Consider the following 24,169-nt stretch of genomic DNA (forward strand, 5'->3'; position numbering starts at 1 on the left):
TGTTGTGTCCTAAACATGTCATAAAAATGTGTCACCGGATGTGAGGTGATGCAATATCGAGTCATTGGAAACTAATAGAAGTGATTATTTGTAACAAAAATGCAATGATAACCATAAATAGTGATTGTCCTTAGTGATTAAACAAATAATAAAATATAACCAGAAATAGCATAGCTCTTGTATATTTACCTAAAAGATAATTAATAATAAAATATTATGAGATAAATGGTGATAGATAATAAGAGATATGTAGTTAGTGATAGCTTGTTAGTAAAACTGTTGCGACAGTGTTAATAGTTTCACTGTTAACAGTTTCAGGCCGAGCAAGCCCGTCAGCTGGCCCGCTTGCACATCAAGGAGCAGCATGCCACCGACGCTCGACACTATAACCTCCGGCACAAGGAAGTCCACTACGAATCAGGGGACCAAGTGTGGGTGTGGACCCCCGTGCGGCACAAAGGCTTGAGCGAGAAACTACTCCACCGCTATCTCGGACCTTATAAAGTCCTGCGCCGCTTAAACAACGTTAATTACGAAGTCATTCCAGATGGAACTGTGACCGTCAGTGTTCGATGCCAGCGGCCTGAAATTGTGCATGCGGTGCGCTTAAAGCCATACTTTTCGCGTGACTGAGCGCTTCCTGCAAGTGAAACCTTGCGTTATTGTACAGTTCACCTCACGCCTAATTTTTTTTTCTCCTCTGGCCTTGTCATCGGGACGATGTTTTCTTTCACGGGGGGGAATAATGCCACGTGCCTAGCGCCGCGCGACAGCCTTGTTCGGTGTCGACGACGACGAAGCGGTTGTTGTTGGCACGAGCGGCGCGCTGGTGCTGGACTCTGTGACTCTGTGATCGGAACGACAAGCCGACCTTATTCTCTGGTCCTCGGCAACGTGTACCTTCACGGCTCCCTATGACTTCAGTCGTGACAATATTATTATCCCAACTACTTTGGCTACTGTATAGATCAGTATAGAACTATTTGGCTACTTTTACAATATTCTCCATGTTAGTGATGACATTCCCCATCTTGTCCTTTAGCGCATACATCTTATTTTTGCCATTGTCCAATCTCCTCTTCAACGCTTTCAGGCTGCACCCGTTCTTTAGAGCATGCTCATATTTATCCATGTTGTTTTCGCCTGTCAGCCACTTTACCCCAATTAATTAGCTTCAATTTCTCTGCCAGTTCTATTCTGTCCCTTGGATTGGAGGTTTTCATACTTTAGCGTTTTTAATCAAATCATTCATGTGCTTAGACAGTTTACCGGTATCCTCTCTAATAATTCCACCGCCTACTTTTACCGCGCACTCGGTAATATCTCTGAAATTATTGTTCATCTCTTCTAATCTAACGGTGATAATCCTCGGTAGATGCTGCATATCTATTCTGTAGCGAGATCTTTGAATTCTTCTGCCCTCCCCGTCACCGCTAACTCGCTAATGGACTTCTGTCGCAATAATCTGTTTCATCCTCTCTTCAGACCTAGACTAAATCGAGAGCTTACCATACTGCACTCATTATCTCACTTTTCAGATTAACTCTTCATCCTCTATAACGTCGGGGTTAGAACACAGTTCGTACTTAATTTCATTTTTAGTCTCCATGTTAAGGCTTTTACATGACTACTGGTTCTTCGGTTTTCTGGAGAACATATCCATAATTCGTATGGTATTGCGCTTTGCAAACTGAACTAGAAACTACCCCCTGCTATTCCTAGAACCAATGCCATAGTCAAGTGCCAGGTATCTAGCCTGGTTTTTTATTATCGCAAATTATACATCTTCGCAGAAGCTTTTGACTGCCTGATCATCATGAACACTTGTAGGCGCATAAGCCTGTACAACTTTCAGTTTGTACCGCTTAATAAGCTTAACTACCATGACTACCGCCCGCAAGGAACCTTACTCCTAGTTTTAGTCTCTCCAGTAAAACCTCAATAACATATTACATAACCCGCCATTCAGTACATCATATGCCTCATTTGGCCTCCTAACGTCACTAAACCCTATGATATCCAATTTCATGGCCGCTAGTTCCTCAGAGTACTGCTAAACTAGCCCCACTATCTATGGTTCTAGCGTTAAGCGTTACCAAGTTTAGTTTGCATGACGGCTTGTCCGGAGCCGCAGATTCTCAGCATCATTTCCTGTGTTAAAGCTGTGACTGCCGCCTTGGTGATTTGCGTCGCAGGCGATGGTGTCTGAGGGCCAGGGGTTTGTCAAAGTATTCATAGGAGGTTTTGGTCAATTACTACATTAGGGTGGCGAAATCCGGCTCTGGTGAAAGAGCACGTCTCCCGGTGGTGTTCACTGGCACCAGGTCATACACAAACCTTGTTATGCAATTCTATCGAGACACGGATTTTTTTTTTTAATCCGTTGGGCAGTTGCGCGGCCTCGTGATTCGAAACGCTGTCCTCTTTCACACGAGGCGGAGGTTCTAGCTGTACGTCACCGCGGCAACCCGATGTGCAATACCATGGCATTAAACCCAGAATATAATACCGCTAAGTAACCTACAACATTTTTATACTAAATTATACCACACCATGCCGTACCATGCCATGCCATGTCATGCCGTACCATACCATACCATACCATACCATACCATACCATACCATACCATACCATACCATACCATACCATACCATACCATACCATACCGTACCGTACCGTACCGTACAGTACCATACCATACCATACCATGCCATACCACACCACACCATACCATACCATATTGTAGCGTCAAAGGGCGAAACTAGGGGCCCTTAGTGTAAAATTATCAAAGGGATGAAGAGATGGCGCTACGACTGATTGTTGACATAGAGTCGAGTTCTTTGTTTTTATTTGTTTTTTTTTTGTTTTTTTTTTCTTCCCCGTCATTTCTTACTGCCTTTCTTTAGTTTTTAGTTTGAGTCTTGTGCAATTGACTTACTGTGCCGCCCCTGGCTTGCTCCATTCTGCCGAGCGCTGCCCCACAAGCCCATTGTTGGCTTGGGCAGGCCCGTATTTGTATGTCATTTTTGAAATAAATTTATATATATATATATATATATATATATATATATATATATATATATATATATATATATACGCACTTGAATAAACGATTCTTGCGCGGCATTGGTTGATGTATGTGTCGCTCCTTTTATTCGTCGCACTACTGGACAACACTACACGTATCATACCGTATCATACCATGCAATACCATACCCCCCTATATTATGCCTACCATATCAATGCATGGAAATTCACAGTTTAAAAAAGGATTAACGCAGTAGAAATTGAAATAGCAAGACGTATTCCAATAGAAAATAGAAATTTTTCAAAGTAGCATGTCTCGCCGTGCCCCTTGGGATAGTGTTTTCTCCCTGACATACAGGATAAATGCAAAGCACAGAAATAAAAATGCCTACCAAGAATCAGTATTGATAATTTTACTGTCGTGCGGGGGCTGAGAGAGGCAACAACCTGCTGAAACATGCGCAAACACTGTGCGGATTGTCTCTTTCAAGAAATTTTTAAAAGGCATTGACTACCCCTTAATGACAACTTCTTGTGATGGCAAAATCAGATAGCAGGTATTTTGAGCATCTATTGCAGATTATCAGGGAGAACGAGACGTAGATATTGCGGTGATAGTCAACTTCCAAGATGAAGCGCATTCTCCACCACTCTGACCAAAACATACCTTCCGCCTATGGTTCCATGATTGTTTGCGATGTGCAGCGATGCAGTGTAACAGCGGCCTTAGGCGAAAGCAACCGATGGCCGCTGCCGTCTCTTCGTTTCTACCAACCACCGCTTGACAACATCGCTCTCGCCAGATAACACTGGCCTGAGCTTCGGCGACTTCAATAACACAGAGCTTGTAATGATTGCGATGCAGGGGCGCTAAAACAACAGGACATTACGAAATGTCTAAATTCCGACGAGCATATATATGTGATATCACGACCAGGTGGAAGTGTCGGAGCAGGTGCTGCATCTGACATCGCTGGCCTACACACCCTTCCCCTTTAGTACAGCCTACACCCCTATAGTACAGTACAATAGTACAGGGTGCTATTTCCACTTGAAAGTAGTAGTAAGGGACGAATCATATAGTTATGGAGATGGATAAAAAAAGGAAAAGGGAGCCGGTCGGAAGGAGGAAAATATTGTGCAAAACGACAAGGAGAAATGACAAAGGAAGAAACACGGCGCAGACTACCGAGTCCTTACTCATGAATGCGGAAACACGGGCTCGGACGAAGGGAACCCAAGCAGATTGCGTCCGCGGTGTTGGATTCTGTCCTTTGTCTTCCCTTTGTAGTTTTGCGCTGCATTTATTTCCGTCGAACAAGTGTCAGCTTGCCCCAAAACGCTTTCTACAGGACATTTTTTTTGCACACTGCTACCTGTTTTCTGCGGGTTCGCAATTCTTAACCAAGCTGTTGTTATTTTTATATATGCTTAAGAACCTAAGTTACGCATTATAACACAAACTAATACATCTGTAATTCTCTACGTAGTAATAATTGTTTGCCTTTTCAGAAGATTATAGAGCGTTAAGTATTAACAAATAGCATATATTGACATGCTTATCTAGAATATAAATCGTTAAATGTAGGCTTGGCGTCGGTCACAGACTCTAATAGACCAGACAAAGGATTCAGTACAATTAGAATGCAATTACCTTCTTACATCGGCAATTTGAAGGAGAAAAATTCTAGAAGTATGAAAAATTGCAATTACATAAAGAATATAAATATAGTAGCAGTTTAATTGCTAGAAATTGCTTGCCGCTTTAAATAACTAGTCGCAGAAAAATGCCACTTTTTTTGCTACGTCAGTAAACCGTCTTTTTGACGCTCGAGAATGAATTTTAGAATTGTTTCGTCAATAAGAATTGTGCCCGTGTATTTCTGTAATATAATGCAGGCCATATTATCTGGCACAGAATTTTGCACTGTATCTCAGTTCTCTATGATCTTTTGATGAACCTTTGACGTGTTCATTCCAAATAAACCACGAAGCCTCTGGAAAACAAGCATGGTGGACTGACATTGTTAGCTTTGAGAAGTCAGGTAAAGCTTATTAAAAAGCGGTTCACAATGACCGCTTGGCAATCTTCGTCACCCGTAAACGTTGGAAGCATTCGCGGAAACAGTTACATAGGTAATCATTATACATTGTTAAAGAGAAAGAGAAGAAAAAACAAAAGAAATTGCAGGTAAACACATTTAAACACTGTAACAAAACAATTTAGGTAATGAACAGTTGCCGAAGTGCAGAAAAAGAGATTTTGGCTAGATTGGTACAGAGAGCGATGCTCAAGCATTTCGGTAGAATATATTTCAACATTGCAAAATCGTAGTTTGTTCTGCATCTGGGCATTGCAAATATTCCATGCTCTCTAGTTGCTTAGGGTGTATAGCATGTGGTATAAGATTAGCAATGCGGCTCAAAAAGGGGTCAATTCTTGACGTGATGTTTTATAAGCAGGGAAACCCGTGAAGAAAAGCCTGCGAAAAAAAGAAAAGACCATGTGAAGAAAAACTGTTGTTCTTCAAAGGCCGGGAGAGTTTAAACCGAAGTGGCACTGCCTCACTTCTGGCGCATTCTTTATTACGTGTTTCATATTTTACATCATTGTCGATTTACAAATATATTAATTGCATAATGAGCGACCGGCAAAAATGTAGCTGTGTGGGCACACAAAGATATATCCTCAAAGTGTCGAATCCAAAACACACAAAAAAGAAACGGCAGCCTGTGGCACAGGCAAGTGTAGGTTTCTTTTAGCTTCTCACGTTTGTGCTGTCTTTTTGCCGTCCTCTTTGCGTGAAACAGGTGTGCTGGCACTTTTGAAACTCATATCTATCTAGCATATCTATTTGAAATAGTCTTAGTTAGAGAATAATAACTTCACACTTAAACATCTAACTTCAAAAGACACCTTAGGGATATCATTGTTTAAATCATGCCGTAATATATTCATTAAAATGATTTTTTTTCCCGAAGATGCGATATCTTACCATTAAATGAAACGCGCTATTTTAAACGCTTAATATGCGTGGAGATTTTTTGTCTTTTGCAAGGATAAATTGTTTTTCTTTGTGCTGTTGGTTATTTTTTTTCAACTTGTAGGATAAATGAGCTTAAGCTCTGTTTCATATAATATGCCCACACAGTACTTATATTTTCCGAACATATAGCTTTTGTAGCAGATCCCCTCACAGTACTTCTTTGGGAATACATACTGATAGACCGATAGATTGTTATATGTATTGCATTTCGACCAGTAATAAACAATGTTCGGTTGGCAATATTAATACGGTTTAAGCTAAGCTGAATGGGCTGATGCACGTTTTTAATGTTATATTTGATCAATAACGTTTAGAATTCAAGTATCATCATTTATCAATTGATTTCAATACAGCTCAAACACTTAAGGGCAGAGCTGCATGCTTTATGCAACCACCGCAGACCTGCTATTCGTCGCATTTCCCACGAGCTAGCGGCGACGTTATCGCATCGCTGTCACCCAGCGCAACGTCTATTCCCTCCGCGTCTAGGAACCTTGGACGTAATCCAACGCGAAAGCACTCCGCTGTTGTGTTGGAGCACGTGACCTCCGCCTACGTGATGGCACGCGTACGACGGAGGGAGATAGAACAAGGAACTCCCTCCGCTACTCTCGATGTTGTCTGCTGGCCGCCGAGAGCACGTTGTACTCTGAACGACTGTCGGTGCCTGTTTTCTGGCGGCGATAGCGGATCATTTTCGCCCGTTCGATCTCATCGTTGCAACAGGATGAGTATAAATCGCACGGGCAGAAAGCAGTCATAGTATCATTACCGCAAGAAGCGATAGGAGTCCATCTAACCTCGAGCTCACCTCGACACGGGCGCTGATTCCTCCCGCACGCGTGTGCGTACAGCTGACTATGCAGTGAGGCGTGCGTCTGATGCGAGCAAGAGGCATGGCGTCGTTTCGGTTAGGATCTGTGCTTCGTAGCCCTGCCGCTTGGTTCCTGGAGGTGGTCAAGAGTCGGCCAACGTGCTTCTTCCGAGCATTTACCAGGTGAGTAAAAACGGGCCGTGCTTCGATCCACATGCAAAACCGTCAGAGATGACGAACACTTATGCGTGCGGTCCATTCGAAGAATAGTAATAAAAGCAGTGGTTAAAACTTTACTAGCTTGTTAGATGGCACTCTACCACATAACAATTAAGCTGTCATGCTGTAAACCTGAAAGGTATTGGCAACGGTAATCGGCGAATTCTGTGTGGTGGATGACTTTATAAATGTAGTTACTGAACTGAACGAATGTGCACTGTTTTCTGTACAAAATTGTTGAGCTCTCCACTGGAAAGTAGAATGCAGTTTTGATCATCAGCTGTGACCAGGAGCCAGTCAGGGAGATGTGCCAGGGATAGAAACAAAAAGCCACCCTATTATCAGCCTACAGCTGAAGTACCTATAAAGGTGAATTATTATTGTTCAATTTTAGTTGTGCCATTTATCTTTCTCAAAAAAGAAATTGCGCAGTTGGGAAGTTGCGCAGATCGTAACGGAAGTTTTTTTTCTTACTTCATGCGGAGAGTATGAGTTCCAGAGAAAAAAAATAATTGGTTTTGCAACGGCAGTTGGAGTAGAGGCGGTTGACGGGTTTGGACCAATTACAGTTCAGTGCATTTTTTTTAAACATGACTGTCCTGTACATCAACCAGAGCTATGTTTCGAAGCAATATCTTCACTAATTTGTAGCAAATACCGATAGTCGCTGTGCTTTCTGATGTTGCGAAAAAAAAGCAAAAATAATTGTCCTTTCTCTGGTTCAATGCACGCGTGTCAAGTTCAAAGGTTTTGTATTTTTGTTTTCTTGTAGATGTGAAATTTTCCTTCCACTGGTGTGGTATTTTATCTGCGTATAAATCTTCCCCATTTGTATGGATAACCGATAAGGAAGGAATTCATTCACTTCACAAAATAATGAAATGGTGGTCAGTATGAACTTCGCAATGACTTCGAAAATAATATATTGTAACGCACTGAATGCAAAAATATATCTAGATGTAACTGGTTACTTACATGGGAGGTATATACACTCATCAAACAATGTCTTCATTTTTAAACCATAAATCGTAATCAGCCGTGCTTCTCTAAACCGGCTTCGATCGTATATATGCCAACGCGTTATGCTTACTTCGTTGATGATAGTTAACCAAATATAAAGTATCACGAGTCTATTCTTCGCCAAGGTATCCGTTTTGGTCCGTTTCATTTAAATGTTTTAATTAATTTTATTGTTCATACTGTTACCTACGTTGTTTTATATGCTGTTGAAAATAGTTCATTCTTGGGCTCACTAACTCAAACGTTATGAACTAAAGAAAACATTGTTGTTAAATCTCTAACCGGATGGTCCTTAATGAATAAACTGCTTTTTGTTATTAAGGAACCCTTGCACTTTTCTTTCGACCATGCAATTTGAAATGAACTCCTCAGATTGATTTTGCTTGATAACGATACAATAGGTATACTTATAGTATCGAATTGCTGGGCGTCACCTGTGATGCATTACAAAATTGCTGGATGATATAAACTGTATTTCAAACAAATTAGCGCTGTCCGTATCCGTACTTTTCTTATACCGTTAATAATTTCCTTCTGATATTTCAGCGGATATTGCATGGTGCAAAGCTCCACGAATATCTCAAATATTTCAAAATTTTGCCTTACGCTCCACTCCATGAACACAAGTGTGAAAATAAAAAAAATTCATTCAATACAGACATAAAGTAAATTGCTTCGGCCGGCTACACAAATCATACATGAGGTGCTTTGCTTCAATTTAAGATCTTTACAATGCTGTTTCGAAATCACAGCCGCTATATATTCTCTCCTGCGATGGCTGTCATTGTTATGGGTTTCACTGGAATAATATTAAGGTGAAACTTATTTTCACCCAACGCACTGACTAATGGAGTCCACCACGTATGCAAAAAAACAAAACAAATATGATAAAAATGCGCAGCAGCACTGAGCACTTCATTTGTAAATAGTTGCATTTCAAAGGCAACCATATCCTTATATCGCCTTTCACTATTATCTAAAAATATTTCATGTTTAGAATTCAGGAACTTGAACCCTTCAATAATCGTGTGCTGAAAGTAGGTATATGTTGATAATTTTGGTCAGAAGATGAATGATGTGAAAATAATTACAGCCTTCACAGCCGCGTTGATATTTGTGCGGAAAATAACGGCTTGAGGGGCTAGTTGGTGCATCATCGTATTCTGATATGTGGCGCAAACAAACACAAACACAGGAAAAGATACACACCACACGCGCACAGTACCAACTGTAAGAAGAACCGGAAAACACTTCCTCTCCTACACTCAGGCACGTCTCAACTTCCTCTTCTTCTCATTTTCCTCTTCTTTGCCTAGGGGGAAAGAAGAGGAAAATGAGAAGAAGAGGAAGTTGAGACGTGCCTGAGTGTAGAAGAGGAAGTGTTTTCCGGTTCTTCTTACAGTTGGTAGTGTGCGCGTGTGGTGTGTATCTTTTCCTGTGTTTGTGTTTGTTTGCGCCACATATCTCAATATTTGTGCTGCTTTAGCATTTTTTTATATTCTTCTGAACTATAAGCTACATATGCTTCCAAGCTACATACTACCGCCCCCTATAGGATTTCGAACGTCGATGCCAGTAGCGCTTTCCTAACGCATGGTAGCGTGAGCGAGCGGTCCGCTTCAAATCGAAAGTGGAAGGATTTTCCTACTGCAGTATTCCGCTTTATTTTCCGAATTGTGGGCTCAACGCAGTCGGAAACCGTAAAGCCTTGAAAACATGGAGCGATTATTTTTTGCACGTGAAATTCTGCCCCGGGGAGAGCTAAAGATGCGTAATACAGCCGAACCTGTTCTATAGGAAACCTGCACTGCATAGGTGGTGCTGCAATGGTCCCGCAGCGTGTCTCAAAAATGCTGCTGTTAGCAGCTTGGTTCGCGATAAGCGACCGAGAGATATTCAGCAGCATTATAGACATGCGTGTGACAGATAACGTCCTTGCCCAGGTGCTCTCAATGTAGCCCAGTTATCCGACACATCTCATGCAAAGCTTCGACAGAGCGTGCAATCATGATCCCTCTAAGCTAGTGCAGGTGACGTGAAAACGCCCTAAAACCCGCCTCAGAAGTATTTGCTCTTTTCACTAGGATATGTATTAGGGCTGCGATCGACGCAGCAAACTTCATTGCAGGTTTCCTATACCCGAAGCAAGATGCAGGCGCGATAAACGCCAACGATAGTAAAAGGATCAACTGTACCCCGCACCTTCCATTGGCACACATGTAGTCAGGCGGGCGCCGGATATGCGAACCGCACGGAACACATTTTTGAGGAACAGACTACGCAGAGGAAAAAAAAAAACAACTAACATTTGCAAAAGCAAAATATTTTCCTTTTCTTTTTCAAGCGCATCGCTTGCCTGCTCCACCCTGCTTCCGAGAAGCGCAGCTGGCACGTTTTCGGTCGCAGCAATTCATACTGAGCGCGACGGTGTCTATATTTTTAATCTGTCTTCCGTACTTCAAATAAATGCCATTCCTACGTATCTCATAAAAGATACATTCAAGTTCGGCGGTTATAAATGCTTCCGAAAATGTTTGACACAGCAGCGTTGTCTGAGCACGTTGTAAACCAACTTGTCAAACAGAGCTTTCTCACAAGGTCAAGGCGTGGAATGTAAACACTGTTATCTAATTACGGCCCCAGTCATTCTTGGACAATGACCAAGTAGACGGCGTGACTTTCGGAATCCGGCGTGTAATCTCCCGGTCAGTGAACTCGTTTCCCCGCTGGACCAGGCATGGCCGTCGGTGGCAATAAAAACCGAGCAGGAATGTGCGCGTCTTTTTCAGTGTCAGTAATCTCTCCTGTCAGACCTGTATGAAGTCCACTTCCTATGAGACGTCCGGGCCGTCGGGAGATTCGTTGCAATATTGCAGAGCTCATATAGGGGGCACCACTTTTATAGTGTGTGAAGCACCACTACATAGTCGAGGCGCTGTCATGTTTATTGAATTTCAATACAAAAGGCTACTCGCTTGACAGCTTAAGTCTAAAACCATCTGACGCGAAGGCAAAAAAGGAAGGGACAGCTGTGGCATGTGATCTAAATAGTCTTAATGGTGAACAAAAAAATGCAAAATGCAGTCTAATTGCTCATAGTTCGAAAATACAGTCATGAGAAGGGCTTCATTTTATACCCTTCACCGCGAAAGTAGACGAAACACCCGGGGGCAAAATGTATTTGAAGATACACCCCCCGACAGAGCGACCGCAAAATCAAGGACTGGTAACGATGCGACCTAAAATAAAAAAAAAAAAATATTTGTCTAAAAAATAACCCTAAGTATGAATTCTACCGGAACAAGAACTGGGAAAATAATGCAATTTATGCTTTCTTCAGTTTAACAATTGATGTTACCTTTGTTTGAAAACTGGGTCCTTTGCTTTCCTACCTTGTTTAACAACGCAAGTTCCAGATCGCAACCTTTTCCATGCTGTTGAAATATAATATTTTTCTGGTTATATGGACGCTTGTCAGTTCAGCGATATCCGATACCGGTTCGAGCCGATTAGAGTGCTTCGTACCGATTTAAACGACTTCAAGACAATTCCGGGCTGTGATGAGGCTAGATTTTCAAGGAAACGTTGTTAAGGCTGCTTTAACAATGTCTGCTCGCATGTTAGAACTACAGAATACAATTCATGCAAGATATTTTGCTTTGACCCATTTCTTGTACTGTCCGCAGTAGAAGGTGTAGGATTACGACGATTGCCATACATTGAAATAAACTCAAAATGTTCACCAACAGTATATCAACGTGTCTTATAACGGCGCCTAGAATACGGGACGAAACATGCTTCTGTTTGTACGCTGCGATTGTGAGCTTCTAGAACACCAATACTCTATTGGTATTTCTTCACTATGGCAGTGCTTTCATGGAAGTCGTTTAGCATTACCTTTGATTGCAAGAATATGCAGTGATAAATGGATTGATAACTTTGGCAATATTAAAGGTGCAAAGCGACCTCGAGTTTTGAATTCACTACAAAGACACATCGAAAGATTTCTGTACATATTACGGCAGAAGAATGGCGCAGACACTGTGCTAGAGAATCCAATAACCCTCCTGTGTATGATGTGCTTCAACACATGCGGCAATGGAAAGAATTCAAATATGTTAACATCGGTTGCAAAATAAATTGGAAAAATATTCAATAAAGAGCTTATAGTGCCACCATTGCAATGTGTACGAAAACGAGGTCGCAGAAACAAGCACACAAACATTATACTTCAGTAATATAAGCTAACAGCCGGGGTTTCGGAAAAGATTCCCGACACCCATTCATGTTCGTATTCCAAATGAAGTGGTAGAGATTTTTACTCACCATAGGCAGTTCCTTATAAAATCATAACGGAGTAAAGGACTCGGTGTTTGAACATCGTATTATTGAAAATATTTCTTTAGCTAGGAAGCTGGAGCTCTCATTTGTCGATGTCGTATGGTAAACATTGAACGACTTCCTTTTACATCACAGAATATTCTGTTCGGCTTAACCCAGGAGATGGCACGTGCCTGCAGATTTCTAAACTTACGAGACTGCCCGTCTAACGTGTAGACGCTTCACTTGCCATTTTCGTTTCTGGTATTCAGGGGCGTTGTTTTTCGGGAAATCCGTCTACCGCGCCCTATATTTATATTTGGGATATATATCCCTCGTCTACCTTAAAGTATACACACCTTCACTATCAGGCATTTTGCTTTTACGTTTGACCATCCTCCTAGGAATGCTATGGAGTGTGTTAAAATTTTTCGAAAGAACAAAACCAATCAATTCAATACCATCAATATTTCAGGCACAATTTGCATTGAGATTTGTTTTTTAGAAACCTGTAATAATTTTGAATCAACCGCTGATTGATTCTCACGGCAATATAACATTTTCATGAAAGAAAATGTAGCTCAGCATTTACCGCATGCATCCGCGTCGTCGTCGGCCTAGCTGTTTAAAGGGCGTCTTGTCTTTCTCGTCCGCAGCTCGTCCTCTTGCAACCAGAAGCTCCACTCGAGCTACTGGAACACAACATGCTCTAAGCCGCTCTCGCCGGATACCATGGGTGTACATATCGACACGGCAGCCGAGAAATGGGGAGACCGCATCGGATGGTCATTCGTACAAGAGGGAAAGCATTGCACCTTTTCCGACTTCAAAGACCAGGTGAGAGTTGACAATTGTGCTTTGCGTCCTATGAAGGTCGTCTGAACCTTTATACTGCGTCACAAATTTGTTGTTTTTCATTTAATCTGAGCTTAAAATACATAACGCGCCGAAAATCAGAGCAATAAAATGAATTGAAGCGAAAAGCTAAGGTTAGCACATTTAAACATTTTTTCGTCGGAAAAAACAAGTACAAACGAAGGGCGACCCCAAGCAGAACGGATCTGTGTCTGCTTTCCACCGTATTTATGGGAACACGTATAATATTAAATTTAATTTGAGGACAAGCAACAGATTTGTATTGGTAATTAAAACTAACCACAGTCACTGGCAATCCCGGAGAGAAAAATTCAGTCTCTGTTTGTTTTTCTTTTTGTATCGAAAAGTACAACTAACAACAGCACAATTCAAGTATTCTAGTTCTTTCTAAGTCTATCTGCACAGAAGTGTGGCTCACCAAAATATTTTTTTTTATCCAGCGACCGGTGGTGCTTTCAGCGATAACTGTCCACTATCTTATAAAATATGCATCCACCCGTATTTCGCATATAAATCAACTATATCCCAGCTTCAAAGTAATTGCTAGTATTTAGTCTTAAACTTAGGATCCTAGTGCCGGCGTCCCGGCCAATGATTAAAGTCGTCCCTGCAGCATAAGCAGCATTGCCTAGTAAGGGCTCTCCATTCCCAGTCGGTTGCTTTCGACATCCCTGAAATAACGCAGCAGTTTGTTGAGTCTGCCCCTCGTCTAAGGACCTGCATAGCTTTTAACACTGGGCTGCCAGAAGCATTACATGTCACAGTAATTATTGCTATGCTACCTCGTCACGACCATCACTGCGCACCTATACGAGTTCTGTACTCTCGACTCGTAAAGTTAACACATTTTCTAAGTTTTCGGGCAGACATGACCCATTCGCTTTGCCCCAAGGTTTTTATTGCACTATTCTTTTATTGGATTTAGAAGCTTTTTGCGGTACATGTAATCAGCGGGCTGCTTTTATCGGGGATATATTTTTCTTTGTCCTTAAATACAATTCCTGCACATCATATCTGTTCTTCTCGAAAGACATAACATACTCTTTGCACGTTCTAAAGTATGTTTTCTGTTATGTGCCGTGGATCAAGTTTAGGATCTGTTTCAATCAAGACTGAACATTGCTCGTACCTGGAACATTCTCACAAAATAAAATGAAGTAACATGTTTTTCCTGTGAGCGCTCTGTGCAAGGCGAAGTGTTTCAGAATGAAATGAGGTATGCTTTTCTAGCTCTGAACATCACAGCACTTATCATTCTTGCTAAAATGAAGTAAAAGATGCGTATAAGTTTCTAGGCAAAATGGTTAAAATATAAAGCATGAGCACGTACTTAATCTATTATGGCAACGATACTTTGAACAAAGTAAAGGGGGATGAACTGCAAATAATGATTGATGACCTAGACAGGAAAAGTAAAAATGTAGGCTTCAAAATCAATATGCAGAAGACTAAGATAATGTTCAACGGCCTCGGAAAGGAACAGCAGTTTACATTAGGTAGCGAAGTACTGGAAGTAATAGGCGAATATGTCTACTTAGAACAGGTAGTAACCGCAGATCCGGATTATGAAAAGGAAATAACAAGAAGAATAAGATTGGGATGGAGCGCATTTGGCAAGCACTCGCAGATTATGACTAGCAGCTTATCGGTATCGTTCAAGAGGAAGGTATGCAACAGTTGCATCTTACCTGTACTCACCTATGGGGCTGAAACGTGGAGGCTAATCAAGAGAGTTCTACTTAAGTTGAGGACAACCCAGAGGACTATGGAACGAAAAATGGTAGGAGTAACATTAAGAGATAGGAAACATGCAGAGTGGGTCAGAGAAATAACTCAAGTTACCGACATTCTAGTGGGAATTAAGAAGAAGAAATGGACATGGGCAGGACATGTAGTGCGAAGAGAGGATAACCGATGGTCGCTGAGGGTAACAAACTGGATTCCAAGGGAAGGAAAGCGTAGCAGGGGACGGCAGACAGTTAGGTGGGCAGATGAGATTAAGAAGTTCGCAGGGGTCAAGTGGATGCAGCTAGCACAGAACCGGGTTAAGTTGAGAAATATGGGAGAGGCATTCGCCCTGCAGTGGGCATAGTCAGGCTGATGATGATGATGACTTTGAACAAACATCGCGCCCTTTTACATGTATGTAACTCATAACCTGCAGGAATGGTGCATTGAGGTACTTGTGTACCCTTTATGTAGTTAGTAAGTGTTATACGCAGAAATGCACAACTAAGGTTGCGATTCTGTTTGCGCCGCTGGGTTCAACGGGCGGCTACCGCACACTGGCTAAGAGCGGCACCGTACTGGAGGCCTGTAAATAATTGCGACTACCAAGGATATAGAATATGCACAGCCAGCACCGGACATTTCTGGATGTCGCGTCAGCGACATGGTTTTGCCAAAATTGTGGCTCTGTTTAGGCGCGGATGCAGACATTTATGCAAAGCTAGGGTGTTACAGATTAGAATAACCGCTCAGTGTATAAAAGTCGACTTCTTTACTTGTAATCAAGACGCGGCAACAGGAGCGGGACGTCCTTGACTGTGTCACTACGGCAAATAACTTGTTTAGTTGCATGATAGCGTGCATGTTCGCATAGGACTTTCCTCTCTCTGCGCATGATTCATTTTGTCACTGGAGCTGCTGGTGCTGTTTCTTGAAGATTCTTGTATCTAGGAGGGCGTAGAAATTGTAACGTAATCAAGAAAACGTTTTTATGCCTTTAAAGGTTATAAGTGGGCAATTGTGTTAGTTTATATATGTAAAAAAGGACGATCTGAAAATAAAGATATATAAAAGTAATGAAAGCCACACCTTAATCGCTTTTTATGGCTTAAGAGACATTGTCGCGTTGATAATTAAAGACTTCTTCCATTGTTTGGTTATGCTGAATAAGACGAAAACACACATTATTTCTTAGTTTCCCTGAACTGTTTAAAAGGAGAATCGGTACAAAAGTGTCCAAAGCAGAAAAGAGGTCCTGGAAGTGCAAAGGCTTTCGCATTTGCAATTTAAAGTGAATACTTTTGTATGTATTCTTTTTACGTACCAAAGGTGGACAAGCTAGCCCGAGGCCTCCTGTCTCTAGGGTTTACCAAAGGGGACACGTTGGTCATCTGGTCTCCAAATACATTCAACTGGATCCTCATGGCTGCCGCCATGGCCAAAGTTGGAATAATATCTGTGAGTAACTCTCCAATTTTCAAATTGTTTGTAAGAATATACGTGAATATCACGGACAGCAAGTTTCATATATTTGGATAACTTTCCCTATACTCCTCATCAGCTTCTGTATAACTCATGGCTGATTCAACAGAACGTTTGAGTATGCATGCGGTAGCCCGAACACCAGTCGTTTTGCCAGGAGCATATATTGTTTGTTTACGGAGAATAAGCTAAGCAAATGAGCAGGTATCTGTATTTGTTCATTCTGCCATTACTGAGACCTTTTTTTTGTTACGTCTTTATTTCTGCTTACGGTAGGCATTTACCTTGCGGCAGAACTAAGTTGCTTCATGGATGTAGGGGTGGGGGAGCAGTTAAGGGTGGGGGTGAGGGTATGGGTGGGGGTGGGGGTGAAGGTTGGGATAGATATGAGGGACCGGTGTCCACTTCTTCCTCGAGGTAGGGTCGTCCCGAGGTCGGCTCCGCGAAGTAATGGCCTGGTCCTTCTTCTTCCTTGAAGTAAGAAAGAAAAGTTCGCCAGAGCCGGGTTCTGTCTGATAGCCCGATGTGCGATGGGGGATCGACCCATGCCTACAGGGTTGCAGGTCGAAGCCCGCCCAGGGACTTGAGTGCTCTCTCCCGTACTGCGTCAAACGTAGGGCAGCTCCACAGGAGATGTTCGGCCGTGCCTCTGGCCGGGCATGTCGGGCACTGAGGAGAAGGGTATACCTGCGGGTTTATGAGGTGCAGCTTCGCGGGTGACAGAAGCTGACCAGTCTGGGCTCGGCGAAGGAGTACTGCCTCCACTCTCCGGAATGAGCTATCTGGGCGGCGACCTTCTTATGTGTGTGTAGCGTGGTATTACCCTAATTGTGCTAGAGCACCATTATAAATAGCAGTTGGATAAACAGAAATTTAGCAACGAAAGGCGGTTTTTTAACTACCTTTCACTACAGCATAAATAACAAAACGCTGGTTGCAATACAAGACGTATAAGGCAAAGCCGAGATAAGATGTGGTCGCTGAGGGTTAGTGAACAGGTTTCAAGGCGAGGTACGCTTTTTAAAGGGAGGCTGTAGGTTATGCGGCCAAGAGATAAGGAAGTCTGCAGGAATTAAGTGGCCGCTGCTGGGTCATAACCGGGATGATAAGAAAAATTATGGGAGACATATTTTCCCTGCAACTGGTGTTGTCAAGTTGGTGCTGATGATGATTATAAGTTCATGCAACTGGAGGATATCTTTTCACCACCTATTGAACTGTTTTCTCTCAGGGATCAGTAATAATAAAATTAGATATCTTCTAACGCTTACCGGCATCTAAAGAATGACATTCCTTTGTGGTACCTATCAGGTATGCGTGTTAAAACCAGCTTCAAAAAGCCGTTTAATTTCTTTCAGTTCGTGGCCGTATGCCATATTTCTGCAGCCATAACACTTAAATAAAAAACAAAAACGCGGCCGCCATGTGTTTATATATAGTGCTTGTGACGTAATGATTTTATTTATGAAGTATTGAAAGAAAAAAACAATAACAAGCATGAAATACATTATAGCTCACATTGTCGGCACGCTGAACCGCAGTACAAGGCGAACCGAAGGCCGGCCTAAACGATAAACAAGGTTATGTGCGTACCGCCCTGATGCGTATACATGCTGCGCTGCCAAAAGAGTAGCGCGTGCATAAACAAGCGTCTTTCTTCATTCTGGGTTTCGTGGCACAGAATCTAAAAGACGCAAACGTATCTCACCCGGCAGGTTGACTCCGTGGTTAAGATACCCGACTGCTGTGCCCGAGTACGAAATGTTCGAACCCCCCTCTGCGACTGCATTTCGATGGAGGCAAAACGGAGAGGCATGCGTGCGATGTTCGATGTTGGTGTACGTTAAAGATCTAGAGATGGTCCAAATTATTCCGTAACCCTTCACTGGAGCACCATTCCTGTTTTCCAGCTTTCGCTCCCGCCTTCCTCCCTTCCATTACGGCGCATCAGGTGTCCACGGAGAAGTGGGTCAGACACCGCGCCTTTAATTTCATAACAACCTGTTTTCAGTTCACAATTCATGTTATTGCTAGGTAAGCATGTGAAACGTACCATCATAGAGGAAACGGGCCGATGAAAAAATATCAAGGGTTCGCTGAACGTTTTAAGAGCAGTGGACGTGAGAGTGCATTTCACATCGCATTTTTATTGCACAATTTTTATATACATTTTTTTTATTTGCGCTGTTTGGGGGGAAATAAAGGTGCGGCAACCTACACGTACAATCAACGGCATATTAAAAGAGGTGCTCCCGTCACCACTGAGATTTCTGTGTGGTGACGGTACACCCTACCATATTTTTATCGAATACAAGTGTAACATCGCTAACAGCCACATGCAAAATGCTTCTCTCAGCTTTGCAGGTTCCTTGTTTGTGCAGCAATTCAGAGCATGATGTGCTAGTGAATGATGCATACAGAAATCTCACTTGATCAGTCAGAATTGAAAATCGCCATCCTCTGCTGCGACAGAGTGCAAAATCAAGCAGCATACGAAGCAGTGGTTGTCATCCATCTCTTACCCCTCTTTCTCTCTGGATGAACGACCGCTGTAAGCTGAAAGTGTGAGAAAATGTACTTTTGGGTGACCTATTAAGACCAGATGCGCCGCAAACACCATTGCGATCTGTCTCCTTGCTTGACTTTACATCGCAGCAAACGTAGTAGATTTTACCTTATTTTCGACTGAATTCGGCCAGTAGCATGTTACTAGAAAAAAAAAAACACCAGAGGCCACATCACACTGCTAATTACTCCACTTATCAGCAAGCGGTGCAGCTGAGGGAATGTTATGCCTTCCATTAAGCAGTGAAACACTTCGTATTGATTAAAAAAATTGGAGGATGCACATATTGTGAGCCTTCCGTGGACGTTCTTTATTTGTACATGCCATGATCTTCTTTCATTTGTACATACCATCATCATCGTCCCGCGGCGCCGGCTGCGGCACGCACCTGGGTTTTGTCATCGGTTTAAAACGCTAGACAAGGCATCGCTGGCCTTGCCGTCACGACCTTGCCGTCTCAACCTAGCCTTCTTTCACAATATGTCGCCCGATTGAACCCAAACTAGCCGCCAGCTTATATTCTGCATGGGAAGCGAAATGGTATCACAATGCCTCTTAACTCTGCACTGAGAATGGTTGCATCATAAGTATAATACGAATACACGCGAAAAAGCGATTCTGCAGGACGGCGACGGCTCTTCAGCCGAAGGAGATTAATACGCTCTCGTTTGAAAGGAGATGCCCTTTAGCTCGGTACGCTTCACATTGAGCGCTGCTATCTGTGCTGCGCTTTCCGTGTCAGCGCCATCACATCAGCCACTCTTCGAGATGCCTTCGGCAGCACATAGTTTCTTTGCATGAAACTATGTCTCCAACGGCATTCTCAAGTTTCCGTCTGCCGCGATAAGCGGGGACAATGAACCCGCGTTCATCGCCTTACATCGAGCCTTCGCCCCGTCAGTATAGGAAAACGTGTCACTTTGCGGTGGCTAGTTTGACAAACTGCTTAACGTATAGCGTAAACAAGACGTCTCGTCACAACTGCTTGAGCCGAGAAATACAGCCAGAGGACAGGACAAAGCGGGTAATAAATAGATTTATTTGTTACGCCTACTCTTGTTTGCGAAAGAGGTGGAAATTATTTAATTTGTGTTAGGTATAAATTGTGGCGCACTCTGGAATCTATTTATAATTTCTCAGAGACAGAATAACGAGCTATGGATTTGATTCCTCAAGGTGGAGTGTATTAGGGCGGTAAACAATCACACAAAATGTCGCTCTTGCCGCAAAAAAAATATATACAGTACTATATACAGGTCGTTATGAGCGGATTACTATTATATTGCCGAGGCAAAAATAGTGATAATTTATTCAAACCAAAAATATTACTGAATTACAAATATAATTTATCAATTTCTTATTGAAAAATTGAATATCTGCCAAATATGGCATCAAATATACGTACCACTTGATACTTGCGAGCGCATACGTTCCAAAACCTTTACTCCGAAACAGGTGCGAGTAAAAGTTTAACGTAAATGCCTGCAGCCAGTATGCTACAACAGCAAGCCCCCAGTAGATTTCTGCCGATGTGTTTTTTGCTTGGAAACTTAAAACAGGAGTCATAAGAACTTTAGCAGCAGCCCATTGCTTATTTTATTCTAATCATGAATTATTCTTTCAGTCTGAATACGCGAGAGGTGACTGTATGCGGTTGACATCACTCATGTAACTCGGAGCATTATTTTGTGCACAACGGTTTCAATGAATCGTAGCTCTTCAACAGAGGGCATTTGTAATGACATATTTTGAGACATAAATGGTGAAATATGCGAATTTGTCTTTGAAAATAATGTGCAGTACAGATGGAAGTATTTTCAACGTGCACGCAAACATTCCGAAGCGAAGCAGGCTTAAGAGCATCACCATAACCAGTAGCAACGCCACAAATAAGATATTTTTACAAAGCAGAGGGAGCCAAATGTCCGAGACCAAGTCAAGCGTAGGGTGATTTTTTCTGCGTTGATAGATGTAGGATAGTAATATAATCGAAATATGTATTTAAAAAAGTGGAAGGAACAGGAACCACATGCCGTCGGCGGGAGCTGAGCCCATGGTGTCCGAATGCCACGCCCGGCGCTCTTACGCGTACCAACCGAGATAGAGCGACGGCTGCTCAGGCTTCTATCTTCGTAGCTATTTACCCATAAAATTTATCATTTAGCAGCGTCACCCTGCTAAATTGCGGATGAGGTGTCACATACTGTGAGAATCTGCTTCGCGTGGATCACATTATAAATACAGTGAGAGCGGTGCCATAATCCTCTTCTCTTCCTATGGCATCGGCTGCGAGTCTCGAGGCCTTCTTGGTGCTAACCAACAAGCCAATGCGAGGAAAGAGGCGGCCTGGTATGAAGATATATGTATATGTATATAAGAAGCCAACAGTCGGCGAGGCCAATACCCAAGAAGTAGCAGGGGCGACAGCAGCCGATGTAGCTCAGTTCGAAGAGCACCGGACGCGATATTCGGGGGTCGTGAGTTTGGTTCCCACCATTGGCATTTCTTCTACTTTGTTATTTCTTCTACTTTGTGTTTAATTACATTGAGCCTAAACAGATTGCAGTACTAATTTATGTGATTATCAAAGTAAAAATTAAAAAAAAAGACAAAGTACAATCCCCAATGCTTTCCTTGGCTTAGGCGACTGTGGGCTTCTTTCCTTCGTGTATTAAACGCGCACCGTCATTTCTCCTTCATATATATATATATATATATATATATATATATATATATATATATATATATATATATATATATATATATATATATATATATATATATATATATATATATATATATGAGTTGATTGACAGGAAAGGCAGATTGAGTTGCACTGAGGAAAAGGAAGAGGAGAAGAAAGAGGATCATGATGGGTGATGATGTGGGAGCAGGAATATGAATATATTTACAGGCACGGCAACTTGCGTTACAAGCGCGAGGTATGTCCCCTGTCGCACAGAAAACGGAAAACAGCCCGCACTGCCTGGACATCCTTCCCCTAGTTCGGTCAAGCGCGCAGCAGCAACTCCTCCGACAGATGCCCCTTGTCCAAACGGTTCAAGGAAGCGGCTAGCACATTTCGTTTACATGCATGCACTGGGCACACCAGTGATATATGTTCCACAGTCTCTGTGATGCAACAAGTTGAAAATTTTTATCATGTTCAAACAAAGAGGTCCAACAAAGGAATTCACTCCTAGGATATGGAATTTTCTTTGTGTGTGGATCAGTGGGCAGTATTCATGTAACCGTGAATATAAGTAAAAATATAATAGCACAATCACAATCGACAGGAAACATTCTAACACATGGCGGTGCACTTGCTGCATATTACTGTGATAGCATTTGAACGCTTAGTGTCACGGGCCTCCATTGTGACAGTCTTCATTTGCTAACCAATGTTCAAAAAAAAAAAGGAAAATTTTCATGCCGCTTTCAGCGAGATTCGATCCGGCGTTCGCACGACGGCATCTGCTGCCCTTGCAACTGCTTTAGATTAGTTTGCCATAACAAACTTTATCGCTCGGCCTCGCCGCTTCCTTTATCTCCGGGCTAAAAATGGGCTCTCTAACTCTGTTTTGCTAGCTCTCTTCATCAGCATTGATCCACTCATAAAGATTGGAACTCAGGAGCAGGCAGCCTCTTGTATGCGTTTCAGGCAATGTTCGAGGACGTAGCAAGATTTATGCGACAGGTTAGCAATAAAGTTTTCACCGCCACCACCACCACCACCACTAAAGGCTCGCGGACCAGAGTTTTTTGCGCTGATGGGTATAAGTTCGAAAGCGTCCGTTCACGTTTGGTGTTTTGCGCAGTTTCGCAGCCATTTATTGCTTGATAATGCAATAAATGTAACGCATGATGTCTTTCCTGCTACCGGTCAAACACCGTGGTGACGATGGTGCGGAGCGGAGGAAGAATTAAAAAAGGTGGAAAGCAGAATTTACATGTGCCGTCGATAGCTCATCAGGAGACGCAGGCTGCTTAAACGGCTAAGCAACCACGTCATCTGCAAGAGAAACGTGCAAAAGACAAACGCCTTATGCTAGAGTCGAATGCTGCATGACCGCGAATGTAATCTGAAGCCGGAAAACGCAAGTAACAAGTTATAGATGCGACGCAGACTGCAGGCGGATTCTATCCTTCGACTGGCACTGGCCGAAACCAGGTGCCAAAAGCTACAAAAAATATCCATAGACGACGAGTGTATTGATCGGCACACTATATAGTCAACAACTTTTGTGCACGTTATCACTTTTAAACGGAAATTACTACACCCTTTCGAAGCAGCCTGCTTTAAAATTGCCATACCTAAGTGTGCTCTACGTATTATAGACAAGCACATTAAGAATATTCAAGTAGAGAGATTGTGGATGAGAATTAGGCTAACTATGCAATTCCCTGCGATCGATCACTCTAGCTATCACCCAATGATGTTTTGGGAAGCAAGAAAAATTTGCGAAGGTTCGGCAGTTGATTTTTCCTGAAAAGAAATTCGATTTCTCCTAGTGTACAGTTTTTAATGGAATGTGTGATATAGAGATCCTGCGAAGGTGTGAATGAGGTCTACATCGCGCTTCCTGCCACTCAGACGTTTCGATTTGGGAAATCTGCGGGCGCAGTTATTGACGAACCTCTAGCTGCACTGACCGGGCAGGAACTGGAGGAGGAAAGACTGTTGACGCGCATTATTAAGACTCAAATATCCAGTGACATGGTAGTCGGTGGTGGTAATAACCCCTGCGGTTATCTCCCTGTTGTTGTCTTGTTTGCGCTACACCTTTTTAGTTAGCATTTATACGCCCACTCTCCCCCAAAAAAGATTAATTGAAATAACGGCCAAATAATGTAAAACTGAATATTACCTGAGTTAACGCTCGTCTTGCTCGGTTAAAAAAAAAACGTAAAAGAAACGATGCAATAAGCGTGAGGACGCTTAGCGCCTCGTGAGGGTTTTGCTTGGTCTGTGCATGAAGTGTTTTTGGTGCTTGTAAATTCACCTTTGGATCATTACTAAGGAGCGGCATTGTAACTATGACAATCGAATGTTATGGTGACCAATCAAA

The 24,169-nt window shown here is 42.5% G+C and overlaps 1 protein-coding gene across 1 annotated transcript in view; it reads left to right on the forward strand.

Moving 5' to 3' along the window:
• Positions 1 to 6,673: 6,673 nt before the first annotated feature.
• Positions 6,674 to 24,169, forward strand: part of LOC146178024 (medium-chain acyl-CoA ligase ACSF2, mitochondrial-like) — a 67,246-nt gene continuing 49,750 nt past the window's right edge. Inside the window, exons 1-3 of the mRNA XM_084580705.1 lie at positions 6,674 to 7,072; positions 13,105 to 13,285; positions 16,382 to 16,510. Coding sequence (XP_084436831.1) covers positions 6,957 to 7,072; positions 13,105 to 13,285; positions 16,382 to 16,510 — 426 coding nt within the window. The 5' untranslated portion in view covers positions 6,674 to 6,956. The remainder of the gene's footprint in view (positions 7,073 to 13,104; positions 13,286 to 16,381; positions 16,511 to 24,169) is intronic.

Source organism: Amblyomma maculatum, chromosome 10 (assembly GCF_055883805.1).
Source record: "Amblyomma maculatum isolate TAMU_Amacu chromosome 10, ASM5588380v1, whole genome shotgun sequence".
Lineage (NCBI taxonomy): Eukaryota > Metazoa > Arthropoda > Arachnida > Ixodida > Ixodidae > Amblyomma > Amblyomma maculatum.